At 35.7% G+C, this 14,824-nt stretch overlaps 4 protein-coding genes and 1 long non-coding RNA gene across 7 annotated transcripts; 3 read left to right on the top strand and 2 right to left on the bottom strand.

Moving 5' to 3' along the window:
* Nucleotides 1-397: 397 nt before the first annotated feature.
* On the bottom strand, nt 398-2,689 carry C30G12.1 (uncharacterized protein; the record flags this gene model as incomplete). Of its 2 annotated transcripts, none has more annotated exons than NM_001322737.2 (8): nt 398-768; nt 813-1,075; nt 1,188-1,439; nt 1,496-1,650; nt 1,696-1,832; nt 2,039-2,147; nt 2,195-2,295; nt 2,344-2,689. In NM_001322737.2, the coding sequence occupies 8 exons, from the start codon at nt 2,458-2,460 to the stop codon at nt 541-543; spliced, it is 1,362 nt and encodes a 453-aa protein (NP_001309540.1). The 2 variants fall into 2 exon arrangements, with proteins under 2 accessions (NP_001309540.1, NP_001309541.1); NM_001322738.3 differs by having other exon boundaries at nt 541-768; nt 1,529-1,650; nt 2,344-2,460.
* Nucleotides 2,690-3,783: 1,094 nt separating this feature from the next.
* Nucleotides 3,784-5,916, top strand: puf-8 (PUM-HD domain-containing protein). The gene is made up of 6 exons (NM_063122.10): nt 3,784-3,924; nt 4,058-4,343; nt 4,390-4,483; nt 4,530-5,396; nt 5,441-5,604; nt 5,654-5,916. Exons 1-6 carry the CDS (start codon nt 3,802-3,804, stop codon nt 5,725-5,727), a joined length of 1,608 nt encoding a protein of 535 aa, NP_495523.3. The 5' UTR covers nt 3,784-3,801; the 3' UTR covers nt 5,728-5,916.
* Nucleotides 5,917-6,013: 97 nt separating this feature from the next.
* Nucleotides 6,014-10,005, top strand: C30G12.6 (uncharacterized protein; the record flags this gene model as incomplete). Of its 2 annotated transcripts, none has more annotated exons than NM_001377814.3 (9): nt 6,014-6,298; nt 6,346-6,984; nt 7,033-7,266; nt 7,319-7,506; nt 7,552-7,712; nt 7,760-8,869; nt 8,927-9,281; nt 9,329-9,589; nt 9,640-10,005. In NM_001377814.3, the coding sequence occupies 9 exons, from the start codon at nt 6,016-6,018 to the stop codon at nt 9,754-9,756; spliced, it is 3,348 nt and encodes a 1,115-aa protein (NP_001364723.1). In that variant the 3' UTR covers nt 9,757-10,005. The 2 variants fall into 2 exon arrangements, with proteins under 2 accessions (NP_001364723.1, NP_001364722.1); NM_001377815.2 differs by having other exon boundaries at nt 6,016-6,298; nt 9,631-9,839.
* Nucleotides 10,006-10,311: 306 nt separating this feature from the next.
* C30G12.2 (DeHydrogenases, Short chain) lies at nt 10,312-11,605 on the bottom strand (the record flags this gene model as incomplete). Its single annotated transcript, NM_063119.7, has 2 exons — nt 10,312-10,557; nt 11,021-11,605. 2 exons carry the CDS (start codon nt 11,603-11,605, stop codon nt 10,312-10,314), a joined length of 831 nt encoding a protein of 276 aa, NP_495520.2.
* A 2,612-nt stretch (nt 11,606-14,217) lies between these two features.
* linc-107 lies at nt 14,218-14,614 on the top strand. Its single transcript, NR_101712.1, has one exon. It is a non-coding gene; the product is annotated as a long non-coding RNA linc-107 (long non-coding RNA).
* The last annotated feature ends 210 nt before the right edge of the window (nt 14,615-14,824 follow it).

The following is a 14,824-nucleotide window of genomic DNA, read 5'->3' as shown; positions in this document are numbered from 1 at the left end:
GATATTTTAAGATTAAAATAAAACGATTGGATTTAAAATTTCCTTTTCTCAAAATTAGATTTCCGCAGTTTAGAAAAACAATTTGGCTTAAATAATATTTGAAATGCCGAACTCATGCATTATTTTGAAGGCAAACTGAGGCCAAAGACGTTTGCTGACGCGCGGCGTGCTGGCGCATCTCTAGTGCTTGAGAGGCTGTTCATATTGAGAGACGCAGACTCTGCATAAAACTGTATTTATTATAATAGTAGGTCTACAATTATTTTTGTAAAGATTTTCTACAATGTTTGATCCTTTCATTGGAACCAAAAATTTATCAATTCAGCATTATCAAAAAAAGAGAGTATATCCAGTACTTGACCAGAAGAAGACAATTCCAACATCTGTGTTTGTGTTCATTTAATAAATATTTTATTAATTTCAACATGGAAAATTAGGTCAAAATACTTTGAAAAAAACAACCGAGATGCCTGAAAAATGAAAGAAAATTAGGGGACCCGATAGGAAAAGTCTGTTTAATTATTTGGTAGAGTAATAAAACTAAAAATGGAAAGGATTTGAATTCATATGAACTCGGCAAATCTCGTTTGGAAGTCGATGAGAAAGAGGGTTCGGTGCAGAATATCTAGAATCGGTCGAAACAAGAGTAGTAAACGGTTGATGGGGAATGAATAGATGATTATGAGAAAGACCTCCAACTCTTGTAGACGGTAGAAATGGATTTGGGGCTGCAGGTGTTGGAAGAATGAAACGAAGTGGAAGAGGAGTCTGAAATAATTGATAATTCAGATGTATTAAAGATTTAAACCTACAGTAGTAGTTGCAACATTTCTCATCGATAGAGCCTGTTTCAATGAATATTCATCAATCATTTCATTTTTTTCCAATGCCTTTGAAATTAACTTCAAGATAATTGGATCAACAACTGTTTGAATACTTGAAAGTGAAGAAGAAGAAGCTGATGGCATTGTTGCAGGAGTCTTGGTTTTATCAAAATTTGGTTGTCTAGTTGTGGTTGAAAATGGAATCGTTTGAAGTGATATTTGTCTTGGAGTTGTGGTAGTTGTTGGAATGGCTGAAAATTGACAGCTTTAATCGGATGTTAACTTAATTTATTAATTATAAATTGCAATTTTGAAAATGTTGTATATACTGAATTTTTCAAATAGTTGTCTTGTAGATGTTACCTGTGGATGTTCTTGTTGTGGTTGTCATAGTAGTCGTGGTAATTTGAGGATTAGTTTTAGTAGTGAAAACATTGAAAACTTCTTTCTTTTTTTCTGGTTTCTGTGATTTTCTTGGTTTCATTGTTGTAAAAGTGGCTCTATACGGAGAATCAATCTTCGTAATATCAATGACTGGAGCTACTGGAACTGATGCAACGGGTGGTAATTGGGGTTTAAATTGTGAAGCAGCTAATAATTCAATCATATCCTTATCTGGAATAATGAAATGTTTAATTTTCATAACAAATATCTCGAAGAAAGGAAATCACCTTTCCCGAGTTCAAACAAATTCTGCCACGGACCTTCCATTGCAAAGAGAGGACTTTGACTAACTACTGGAAGGAATCGAGAAGTTACTGTAGAGTTAATATTCAAAAGTTTGTGAAGCATTTCACTAAAATCTCTTTGTGGTCGTGTGCCAGGCCTGAAACAAGATTATTTGAAAATGCAGAATATTGGATGAACTTACAATGGTTTCGAGCTTCTTTTGCTACGTTTCCTTTTTGATTCTCCATACATTCGTCTCATTTTAACTAACTGTATTTTCTGTTTCTCAAAGTTTGTTAATGGTCGGATAAGATGATCTCCAACGTAGACGTGATTATTCTAGAAAAAAACCGTATTTGTTAATTGTAGTAATTAAAAAGTGAAGTGACTATTTCATAGATTCTGACAAAAGAATACGGTAATTGGTCTCGAAGCGTCTTTGACCTATCAATTTCCGATCGTGTCGACCCCTGATACCGTAATATTGAAGATTTACATTAAAACCAGATGGTTCTAACTATACACAATTGGAAAAAAAAACTTACTCGAACAATACAAGAATCCAACACCACTTCAATAGAATCATCATACCCTCCACAGAATTTTGGAATTGTAGGAAACGAGGCTTCGAAAGAATCAAATGAAGATGATGAACTGTAAAACGCTTAATTTTCAAAACAATCGAGAATAGAATGACAAACTCTTTGAATGCACTTAGATCATGCTGATACGAACTAAATATGTGTAGTTCGTGATCATTCAACTTTCGCTTGGAAACACCATGAAGGAATAGGGTACTGTCCTGAAAGATTTGGAAGATATTTTCAAATTGTTTTCTACGAATGCTTACAAATACAGCACATGCTGGTCCAACATAACCATATCCAGGTTGATATTCAGGTGGTGTATTTAGAATTAGGGCATTACCAATTAAAGGTAATATAAAATAATGAAGACTTTTAACCATGGCAACCAAAGGGTACACCTAGTCAAAGACTCTATTTGGTCGTGATGAGTTCAAGTTACGAAGCAAGAACAAAGATGGGACTGTGAGGAGACAAGGGGCGTCGCTTCTCGGCACACAAACTATGGTGTTGTTCCCACGGCCGGAAGCTGCTTTACACGAACCTTATGCAATCGGACGCTCTATGTTCGTACACACACACAATACGCTCGTACGATCGGCCAGCCTGCAACCTTTTTCGATGTGAGGCTTTGTTTTCCAAAATTAAATATACACAAACAGACAAAATCTAATTCTCGTTAAAGGTCAGAAAGGGGTTGGAATGGAGATGACAATGAAATAGAGGTGGGAGGAAATTTGATACGATGGCCGGCGAACGGACGGTCGGGAAGAAAAAAAAAAACTAAATTTGTCGAGAATCTTCACGTTGTTTGCTTTTGCATGCTCTACACACTTTGAAGTTTTTGAAACGGTCATTCGACTCCCGAGAATAAAAAGATGAAGATGTATATCCATTTCATTGTAAAGAAAGAATCAAAACGGTCAAGCTATGTTAAGCACAAAGCACATGGAAAATAAATTTAGAATATTCAATACTATGCATAACAACACTCATTCATACACTTTCTGCCAGTTCTGAAGAGTTGAGAGTGAGGAAATATCGACTTTGGAGCAGGTATCTCTGAGAGCACAAGTATATTCAATTGATCTACTTAGCATTTGATCTCCAGAAAAACGGAGATTAATATAAATGCTATGTTTACATTTACTGTTACATCTACACAGGGTCTTCACTAGGTCAGCTTGGGATTCGTATAAAATTAGGTCCCTGAAGAATTAGGTCTCGCCGCGAACTCGAATCACATGGGTTTTCAGAAAATACAGTACCCGACACCATATTGAAACTACATAATCCAAGCCTACTATTTTTTCAAAAAGTCGAAAAAAATGTTTTTTCTACTCTCCTACATGCCACGCCTCCTTTCAGCATATTACCTTTTCGTATATTAAGTTTTTCACCAGTTCTCCTTTCCATGGACTCTCAAGTGCGTGCGGAACCTCAATAATTTAAAGGAACATGCATTTAATGGAGAAATGGGTTTCACCACGAACACCACGACTACGGTATTCGTTCGAAAATTATCCGAATAAATACGGAACTCCTGTTCTAAATAGTGATTTTTGATTGTTTTTCATTGTTTTCTCATTTTAATGTTCTAAATTCTCATGTGCAACTATTTTAATTAATAAAAATAAATAAAGTACGCGTTGCAATTGTTTTTTCAAGCTGAACTATGCCTCCTTGACCTAAAGTAATTATTTTAGGGGTAATCTGCGTTCCTGATGAGTCGTCCGATTTCAATTGGGAATACATGCACATTTGATCCTTCAGCTTCTCCGATTGAATCTCTTGGGAGGAGCATCGGTGCTCAGAAAATAGTGGATAGTGTATGCGGATCTCCGATTGTGAGTCTTGTTTATTGCAATATTGAAATTATTTTTTATTTTGAATAGAAATACAATGTTCATGCAATAAATCACACTGATAGATTTGCCGCAGTGTTTGTCAATTAAATTTTCAATAAAACAATGATTTCAGAGATCGTATGGCCGTCATATTTCTACCAATCCAAAAAATGAACGCCTTCCCGATACACCAGAGTTTCAATTTGCCACTTACATGCATCAAGGAGGAAAAGTAATTGGCCAGAATACATTGCACATGTTCGGAACTCCACCATCGTGTTATTGTGCTCAAGAAAATATTCCAATCAGCTCTAATGTCGGTCATGTCTTGAGTACTATCAATAACAACTACATGAATCATCAATACAATGGTTCTAATATGTTTTCGAATCAAATGACACAAATGCTACAAGCACAAGGTTAGTAAAAACATATTTCGAATATGGAAATTCTCCGTTTTTACAGCATATAATGATTTACAAATGCACCAAGCGCATTCTCAAAGTATTCGTGTACCGGTTCAACCGTCTGCCACAGGCATATTTTCAAATCCCTACAGGTTTTTTTCTAAACTCAAAAATAGTTTAAATATTTGTATATTTCAGGGAACCAACAACCACCGACGATCTTCTAACTAGATATCGTGCAAATCCAGCCATGATGAAGAATTTAAAATTATCAGACATTCGTGGAGCACTGTTGAAGTTTGCCAAAGATCAAGTTGGCTCGAGATTCATTCAACAGGAACTTGCTTCCAGTAAGGACAGATTCGAGAAGGACTCTATATTTGATGAAGTCGTTTCCAATGCTGATGAGCTCGTTGATGATATTTTCGGCAACTACGTAGTGCAGAAATTCTTCGAATATGGCGAAGAAAGGCATTGGGCTCGGCTCGTCGATGCAATAATTGATCGTGTACCAGAATACGCGTTTCAAATGTATGCCTGCCGTGTTCTTCAGAAAGCTTTGGAAAAAATCAATGAGCCACTTCAAATAAAAATTCTTTCTCAAATCCGACACGTCATCCATCGTTGTATGAAAGATCAAAATGGAAACCACGTGGTTCAGAAGGCCATAGAGAAAGTCAGTCCACAGTACGTCCAATTCATTGTCGATACGCTTCTAGAATCCAGCAACACAATTTACGAGATGTCTGTGGATCCCTACGGTTGTCGTGTTGTCCAACGTTGTCTCGAACACTGCAGTCCTTCGCAGACGAAGCCTGTTATCGGCCAAATTCATAAACGTTTCGACGAAATTGCAAATAATCAGTACGGAAACTATGTGGTTCAACACGTCATTGAACATGGAAGTGAAGAGGATAGAATGGTTATTGTTACTCGTGTCTCCAACAATCTATTCGAGTTTGCCACCCACAAGTACTCGTCGAACGTTATCGAAAAATGTTTGGAACAAGGCGCAGTTTATCACAAGTCCATGATCGTAGGAGCTGCGTGTCACCATCAGGAAGGGTATGTATATTCATGAAAAATGTAGATATAATTATTTCATTCAGATCTGTACCGATTGTTGTCCAAATGATGAAAGATCAGTACGCCAACTACGTTGTTCAGAAAATGTTCGATCAGGTTACATCAGAACAGCGCCGTGAACTCATCCTAACTGTTCGTCCACACATTCCCGTTTTGAGACAATTCCCTCATGGAAAGCACATTCTTGGTAAGATATTGCAAAGAATGATTTAATAATATTCAACCTTAATTTGCAGCAAAACTTGAAAAATATTTTCAAAAGCCGGCTGTCATGAGCTATCCATACCAAGATATGCAGGGATCTCACTAGCCCAATCAGTTTTGTACTATTCCCAACACTCAACTCCTCACAAATGTACCTTTAGTTATCTCAAATCCGGTTGTTATACCGGTTCTTTTTGTTATTCCCTGTGCATTTCTGTAGACAGCTTATCGTAATTTGTAATGTTACTCGTTTTGTAATTTTTTCCTAATCTTATTTTAGCATAAAAATTTGAAAAAAAAGTTGTTGAACATTTGTTTTAAAGATGTTTATATATCTCCCTTATATATCTTGAATTACTTGAAAACCGTTTTCGCACAAATCTAAATGTTTGAGATGGAGTCTGGTGATCATCTCGGAAATCTTTTCGATGATATGGTAGAAGAGGATAACGATGAAGATAGTTTTGAAGAACCTGCGTGTGAAGACAGTTTTGATTCTCAAGAAGCTTCATCGAAAGCTAACGAACCTCAAAACGACAGTTTCGATGAGCCTATTCAGAGCTCAGTAAGTAAACAAAGTGATGATGCAAACGGAGAAGATGAAATTAATGAAGAAGTCATACAAGAACAGAAGGAGCTGGATTTAAATGAAGAGGACTTCAATCTTTTGACGATTGGTTTGTTTGTGAGTATATATAAACGTTATAAGACAATCATGTTACAGAAGAAGTTCCGTTGGATGTTCTGACAGCTCGTATAAGAAGAGTGTTCACCGAAGTCACATATAGAGCAGAGCCTGCAGCGATAGCACTTTTTGACGTCGCACACAAAATAATTTTCAAGTCAACTATGTTAGATTGCAAACGGAATACTGTTATTGATTCGATAATTGAAGGGCTTATATCGATTATTGTTGATGAACGAGAACGAGATCAAGGTGCTGAGGAGGCCGAGCATGTACTTATGATATTCATCGCAAAACTTGCAATTAAAAACAAGTCAATGAAGTGCAGTGATCTTCTATATAAGCTGATTCTTCTTGTCGATCGTCTTTATTTGCACGCTGATTCTTTCGTTCGTTGTCGCATTTATCGACTCATCGCGTGTCTTATGGAAGAAGCGAATCGGTATGCTGATGTTATGCGGGAGCATGGAGATGACGCATTCCTCTCTGATGAAGATCCTACAGAGAGTGAAGTTATGATTCCAAGCGGAGTGAAAAACCGATGGATGGGAAAATTGGCGAAGAGTTTGTTGGACAAGTCGCCAGAAGTTAGATGTAAAGCTGTAATTGCTCTATCACTGTGGGACCACGATATTGAATGTAAAACCACATGTTGTGATGAAGTAACTGTGAATGATCGTAAGTTGGCAACACTCTTTATTAACCAGAATTCACGTTTTTTTACAGTTTTGTGGAAGAGTGTTCATGATGTTGATGAAAGTGTGCGTGTCAATGCAGCTCGTCGAGTTCACATTGCGAATGAGAACGATATTGATAAATGCATCGACTACGTCGAAACGAGCAAGGATAATCGTGTTAAACAAGCAATAATTGTGAGATTAGCATCTGATGTTTCATTGCTCTCGTTTTCTGAAAAACAAAGATTCCGGCTAGTAAATCTCTTAAACAACAGTGATAGTGGTAAGAAATATATGCTGACCAGTGTGATTCAATTGATTTAATTGATTTTCAGCTCGTGTACAGGATGTTATTCATCAACTTCTCGTCGAATCTTGGATGAAGGTGGCTGGTGATGAGATTATCTCTCCTTCTATATTTCCATTCCCGGACTCAGATAATAATAATATTCCTAAAGAATTTCCAAGTATCATACTTGAATATCTCGATCCTTTAGTTGATCCCACTGCAGTTTACGTCTTTGTAAGTTAGAAAGCTTCGGTTGATTTCCTACAAATTGAAATTCAGATGAAGTTCGCCACTGTTCGTTTCATCCAAAAATCAACCGTTCAGCAAGCATGCGGCTCTCTAGATGTTGAGAAGTTTATGAAGGATCTGCTTAGTATGACAATTCCTGATTGTGAAAGAGTTGGGCTGATGCGTCGAACAACCTTTAGGCTGATACCAAAGTGAGAAAATAATTGTTTTTCAATTTTTTTATACAGTCTTTTTCCAGAGACAATAACGATGGGAATGAGGACATAAGAAAGATTTTTTCACGAATATTCATTTCTCGGTGCTTTGTCGATGTCATTTTCAATTTCGCTAAAGGACGCCTCGACGCGACACATTTACGAAGCAGAGCACTCACATTCTTCCTACCGGACGTCACCACTTTTGTCGAACATCTTGAAAAATTCTGCGATGCTTATTTTCATCGAAACATGTCAACCGATTACACTTGCAAGGATCTTGTTCTGTATAATTTGCTTCATTTGATGAATGTGGCTACAAAGTATGGAGATTTGCATGATGACAAAATGCTGTACAAACATGCATTGAAGAAAATATTGGGAAATTCTTCTTTTGTTTTCTCAAGTGAAACTATTTTAACTATCGTTATGATATGTTTTGATCTTTGCAAAATTGGAGACGACGTTAAACAACTGTGCGACTGGATGTGTGATACCGCAAAGCAATTGATGTTATCTCACGAAGAAGTTCTTAATTTGGAAGAAGCTATGAAGAACGATAAGGTTCTCGAGCAAATGTATCTTCGAAGTGCCACAATGCTTCTTGCTACATGTAAACATGAAGAAGTCGAATCACCGACTGCATCAATGTCGTCGCTGTTCAAGACTATCATTCCAGCTCTTTTAGGGAATAAGAATGAAGAACTTCAGCAACTTGGATTGGAACTTATCGGATTCGCAACTTCGATTGACTTTGAAAACTGCGAACCTTATTTGAAGCTGACGACACTTTTAATTCAAAGAGGCGATGAAGTTTTGACGTCAACTGGTGTGAATACATTGATAAAAGTTATCAAATCACAGGGATTTCCAAAGACAGCCAATGCAATTTTCCAAGGCGAAGAACAAACAGAGGATGATTGTCAGGATGCACTTGCAAAAGTATTTGAAAAGGCTCTTGTTTCACTTCAAGGCATGGCTCTCGTTCAATCAGTTCAAGATTGTTTGAGTATGTTATCCTATGGACGATACGCTTGGTCCAAACTCATGTGTGCAATTATTATGCTCGTCTTCCAGAAATCCAACGAATGTTTGCCTTTGGTTAAGATATTTGCATCTTATTGCAAAAAATCTATAAGAAGTGATTTTAATAAGTTAGAAATTTGGATTTTTCTTCAAATTAAAAATAAACATACAAAAACATGTTTCAGAATGAATCTTCTTCTTGGATTCTGCAGGGCTGTGGGAATTATATCCAAAACTGGCGAAGACGACTCCAATATCAAACTATTAGAAATGACGGAACTCGTATGCGAGTGCATCAGCAGTGTTCATACTATCGATGGAGATGAAGTAATTCCCCAAAAGAAACGTAAAACAGACAACGAAGAGGAGCTGTATCCGGAGATTGTACTTGCGAATAGAATGGTCGGACGAGCAAATTCACATCCATCTTCATGGATCATTCGTCACGTGTTCACCGCGATGGCCACATCCTTACGGTTGGAGTGTGTTCCCATGAAAATTGTCGATACACTGCATGAACTTCTAGTAGATACTTACACTGTAAGTTAATACAAAAAACTACCTTTTCTAGTAATATAACCATTTAGGTTGTTCGCTTCAACTCTAATAAAACTACTCAAATCGCTTTCAAGCGATTTTTGACACATTGTGAGAAGGTGATTACATTACACGAACGGATGAATGCTCTGAAGTTGGGTGTCGATTTCAAGAAAGTTAAAAAAGAAGTGATTTGTGCCGATGAAGATCCAAAATCAGTATCGTCATCTTCATCATTGGGAAGGAAAAGAGGACGAAAAAGAGAGAATTCTGAAGAAGAAGAAAAAATTGACGCTGATGATAGTTTTGAGGTATATTGTGTCCACACTATCTATTCTAAATTTGGTAGTAGCTTTTCCAGTATGTCCCGAAATCTACACGAACACGAATAAGACCAACAGTGAACGTCGAGGAGGATCAGAATATCAAAACCGAGATTGAAGACAGCGACGATCTAGAAGATTCATTTGAGTTATAGCATGTATAATAATTTTCATTTTGTTGCCTTAATCATGTAAAATAAGATCTTGTTTAATTTCATAAAATCCCTTTTTATTCAAATTTTAATAACACATATTTCTGCATTTGCAAAGTATACCCTAAATCTATAATTCCTGCTTTTCCCACGCTTGATGTGTAAATCCCATAATCCCATCCATTGTCGGGCGTTCTTCATTCATTCAGAGTTGTTGACTGACATCATCACAACGTAATTCCAGACATTCCTAAATCAGTCTGATCAATGTGGACAACATAGTGCTCTTTAGAGTTTAAGGTCACAAAAGATGAAAACATCATTTTTGCAGCTTCAAAGATCTCTTTATTTTATTGCTCACAACAAAAGGCGGGTATTACGTCAATGGGGGGGGGGGGGGGGGGGATAAACTGGAGTTTTTTGGTGTGGAAGCAAAATTAAATTCTCCGAATTACAAGAAAAAATTCTAGCTTTTGCATCTTAAACAAAACAAATTCAAGATTATCACCGATATCGGATGCAAATACGAAGAACAAAATGTGCTTTTTAGAAATGATATCAGTTTGGAATTGGATGCAAGAATCTGTCAAAGTACAACCCATTGTTACGATTATCGAGTCGAAGAATGTTTGCAGAAAGTGTTTTAGTTGATTCATTGACATCCAAATCAGCATTATCACCTCCCATATCAGTACGGACCCATCCTGGACAGAATGAAGTGACAAGAATATGATATTTAGATAGTTCCATGAATGATTGACGCGCAAATGCATTCAGAGCAGATTTACTCATTCGGTATGCGGTCTGAAAAATTATGGATCGGTCAATTTTTGGTTTTTGTACATTTTAAATTCGCGCGCTGAGCAGAATGGTGCCGACCAATGAGCGCCGTTAACCACGCCCACCCTAGTCGCTGATTGGTCAAATATCTAATTTATTTGAAGTAAATTTGATACTGAAATAGATTTTTGAATATTTTTGGTATTTTGAAACTAATGGTTTTGCAATTTTGGATTTTTCAAACTTTACAGTTAACGTTTACGTTAAATGCAAAAATTAGAAAAAATTGATCTATTAGGATGAAAATGGACGAGAGAAAAAATTTTTCGTTGATTTCCTACTTATATTTGAAAAGTAAGTACCGTCATTTCTTGACTGTTAACTAAAAAATAATAATGAAAAAATTTCTGAAAGGTTTCACTATACATTTGGACATAGGAGTAATTGAAACAGGCAATAACTGTAAATGAAAAAAAAAAAACAATACCATAGGACCATCAAAGCATCCATTGTTCATTTCAATTGATGCCATTGTAGATGAAATGTTAATAATAGATGCTCGATCAATACTTGCTTCATCTCCTTCTGCAGCTGATGCAGCTGTCTTGATCAATGGAAGGAATATTTGAGTTAAAATTGCAACAGACACTGAATTAGTTTCCAATTGTTTCATCATCGTTTTTCTACAGATCTTTGGACCATCCACTTCATATGGAAGAAGTATTCCAGCATTGTTGATAAGCATATTAAGTCCATTTGATGATACAAGTGAAGATACTTCATCGAATACTTTCTTGATGGATTCATCATCATCTACATTCAATGCAATTACATGAAGTCTTCTATCATTTTTCAATGCATTCAGTTCATCTGCTTTCTCTGGGTTTCTGCACGTGGCAATAAGAAGTTCAATTCCATCATATTCCAGAAAATGTTTGACAAGTCCGAATCCAATTCCACGATTAGCTCCAGTTATCATAATATTCTTAGGGAATCGTTGGGGCCTACTCTCAACTTCTGGATCCGCTACGTCAGCCATTTTTAGATTGCCTTTCAGCTCATAGTTTGGCATTGTTGAGAACTTAGAATAATGAAGAACAAAAAATGAATAGAAAAGTTTGATTTTCCAATGCGTTTATCATCTATTTATATAGTCTGAAATAAATTGGTATGTGGAAAGTTTCAATACGTCGTGATTGACAAGAGAAATGTTTATCTTTAACATTATAGTAATCGGATGAAAAAAAGTCTCTAAACTAAACTGATGTCTGATTTCGCATAGGCCAAAGTATGCTCTTTTACACAGAAAAAAGAACAAATAGAACTATTAATCTAAACTATCAAACAACTGACAATTGATAGTGCATGGAATATGAAACTTCTATCAAAAGTGCAAGTATTTTCTCCCAGTCGCAAAACAAATTGACATGTTAATGGCACTTCTTTACAGTTGAGTGCTTCTGATAAAAGTGCACAATTAATCATTTTAACGAGTGCACAACTAAAAACATTGTTTCAGTTAATGAATTTTCCATCATCCATATTGACAACAAAAACAGATACAAGTGAATTCAAGGGCTGCTGTCATTTTTTAAATTACAAATTCTACTCTACTTCAGAAATTTTCATGAGAATTATGGGATAAGACTGTTACGTCGATCGTTCTCATTTTTTAAGACCAGACTCTGGCGGGCTCTTTGTCGGAAACTTCAGCTTCAAAACTAAATTTGGATAACATTTCTTGTTTCTCATAACATGGTACACATATACTCTACTCTCATGCACATAAATGTAAAAAATAGGCATTGAGCACAGGTTGTCAATGGATTTGCACGCAATAAGTACGTTAGGGGTTTTTTGTTTTATTTTTGGGGAAAATCGGGTTTTGAATTCGTTGTTGTTATTTATTTGTTCCAGACTGCTTGAGCTGTCATCACTGGTTATCATTAACTCATATCATAATTCCAATTTCAGCCAGACAACGCCTCAATTGTACCGCGGTCACTTCATTCTGAAATTACAAATCATGGGAGTAAATTAATGTTTTGACCAATAGACATTATCACACGACTAGAAAATCACAAATCAAAAGGTTCTACATAAGTGACGAGTAGCTATTTCTTACTATTAGTATACTGTAGACGTAATTGGTTCATATTCTTGTCTCTTTCTAATCATATATCCTGTCATACTATCTTTGCATTTAACTAAATACAAAGTTTCACCACGTGAAAAATCCAATCAAATTGATTTTTGCCCGATCTTCCGAACTGTCAAGTTTTGATCCGTCATTTCTCAGTGTGTATTTTTTGAGTCAAAAAGCAAATAAACAGAATAGTCATCATGTCCACCCTTTATTCGATTAGTTCTTCCAAACCCCACGTCACTTTTTGTGTTGAGACACAGAATTCGTTCTGCTTTGAATTTCGAAATGTTTCGCTACAAGAGAAGAAGTCGTTTGTTTATTCATCCAACGTCGAGAACGGAGTTCCCCAGCGGATTTTCTCTAAAAATTTGAATCTCTGACTAAACATCCTGAGCTGAATTTGAATGACTTTGTGGAGACTAAACTGCAAAATTTCTGAATGAAATTATGGAAATAGAAAAACAAAAGTCAATAATTCTAAAACCGTAAAGAAGAAGAAATCTCGATTTTATGATGTGATGTTTTTTCTAAAGGTGACATCCTTATAGTCTACAAAAAAGTTGTTAAACATGAAAACTCAGTATGAGCCATAATTAAAAAAATGTTCAGACAAAACCAAATTTCGAAACGTTTAATTTGTTAGTTAGAGTGGTTGAAAAAAGGAGAACTTTAGAATATATATCTCACTTTTAAAATCTAAGAGTTTCAAGAAATTTGTGTATTTCTAACTTACGGATTTGAGCAATTAATGATTCGAATTTAGGAGGCGAAGAAACATAGCTAACTAACGAAGAATGTATTTTAGCTCACGCAACCTAAAAATCATCTCAACCAGCAAAAAGATGCACATTTGGAGCAATTTTGCTGACCTCTAAATTAGTATCAAAAATTAACTGAAAAATGTTCAGAACAACTGTTTCCAAGTTCAAAGTGCAAGCCCATTTATAGTCTATATTCAATACAGATATGAGCATCTTTTTGCAAAAAACTTGCAAACTTTCAAAACTATAATGGACATCTTTATACATTTAAATTTTTTAAATTCATAATTTCTAGACATCGCTTGCCATCCCTTTTTGATCTGTAAAACCTTTTAAGAAAATCAGCATCAAAATGTGCTCTTTCCCTCCACTTCCCGTATCCAATAGTCAGTTCATGCTTGTTGATCAGCCCATTTTTTGTTGATTATTTTCGTGTAGCCTAGTTGTTCATGATCAGTCTGGTGGTAACTGTGAACAAAGTCCATTGGATTCGTAGCCAGGAAAAGTGGAAAAAAGCTTTTTGTTTAGCCAACTTCAGCCTCCAATGATTAGGATACATTGTTTAATCTTTGGAACACCGGATATTTAGATAATTTTCTGATTCGTGGTAATTGCTAATCATAAGATCATAAATCATAGAATTGTCCATCACGTGGAAACACTATCAATTGATAATTTATCTGTTTGATTCTAAAAGACTGACATATATAAGTATCTTCAGTTCATCTTTTATTGCGAAATAAAGCAACATCCAAGGAAACTATTTGTTTTGCTGACCTGTTTTGTGACTTCTTTTTAAAAGTTTATTTGCTAGTTTTTATCTTTTTTTTCAAAATTTTTTGAGTTCAAATAACGTGGTGATGGTCAAGTCAGAACCCCATTTAAAAACCAAGTAGATTTCTATTTCCAACTAATTGTTTTCCTTGTTGTAATTTTTAAGATCGATTCTAATGTTTTAAAATATATCAATGATTAGTTGTATTTCTCGGCTTCTCTTATTCTTTTTCAATATTTTTCTTCATTGTTTTATTGTCCTGTCTTATTAAAATGTCGTCACTTCTAAATATAGACAGTTCATAAATCAATCATTTTTCCTCGTATTTTCTTTCTACCACTCATTCCCTCTCTTTGCAAACTGTCCATCAAATTCATTGATAAAATATTTCTGCAAATGAAATAAATGGGAAAAATGACGAAATACATTATGTTCTTTTCGTGTGAAACGTCGAGAAATGTTCGTTAGTTCACCTGCGTCTATGCTCTCTCACAATCATAAATGGGAAAATGGGGACTGTAGGCGATGAAATGACGTCCCGTTTTGACACCATATGATTTCATAAGAAGCTTCATCACACGCGGACTACAGAATGTCACGAATTGTGAA

The sequence above is a fragment of the Caenorhabditis elegans genome, chromosome II (genome assembly GCF_000002985.6).
Source record: "Caenorhabditis elegans chromosome II".
In the NCBI taxonomy this organism is placed as follows: domain Eukaryota; kingdom Metazoa; phylum Nematoda; class Chromadorea; order Rhabditida; family Rhabditidae; genus Caenorhabditis; species Caenorhabditis elegans.
The sequence above is the reverse complement of the archived record's forward strand: the minus strand, read 5'-3'. Positions and strand labels throughout refer to the sequence as shown.

Coding starts and splice junctions, on each gene's coding strand:
- puf-8 (NM_063122.10), top strand. CDS start 3,802: ATGAGTCGTCCGATTTCAATTGGGAATACATGCACATTTGATCCTTCA. Junction 3,925..4,057: donor GTGTATGCGGATCTCCGATT/GTGAGTCTTGTT, acceptor CAATGATTTCAG/AGATCGTATGGCCGTCATAT. Junction 4,484..4,529: donor ATATTTTCAAATCCCTACAG/GTTTTTTTCTAA, acceptor TGTATATTTCAG/GGAACCAACAACCACCGACG.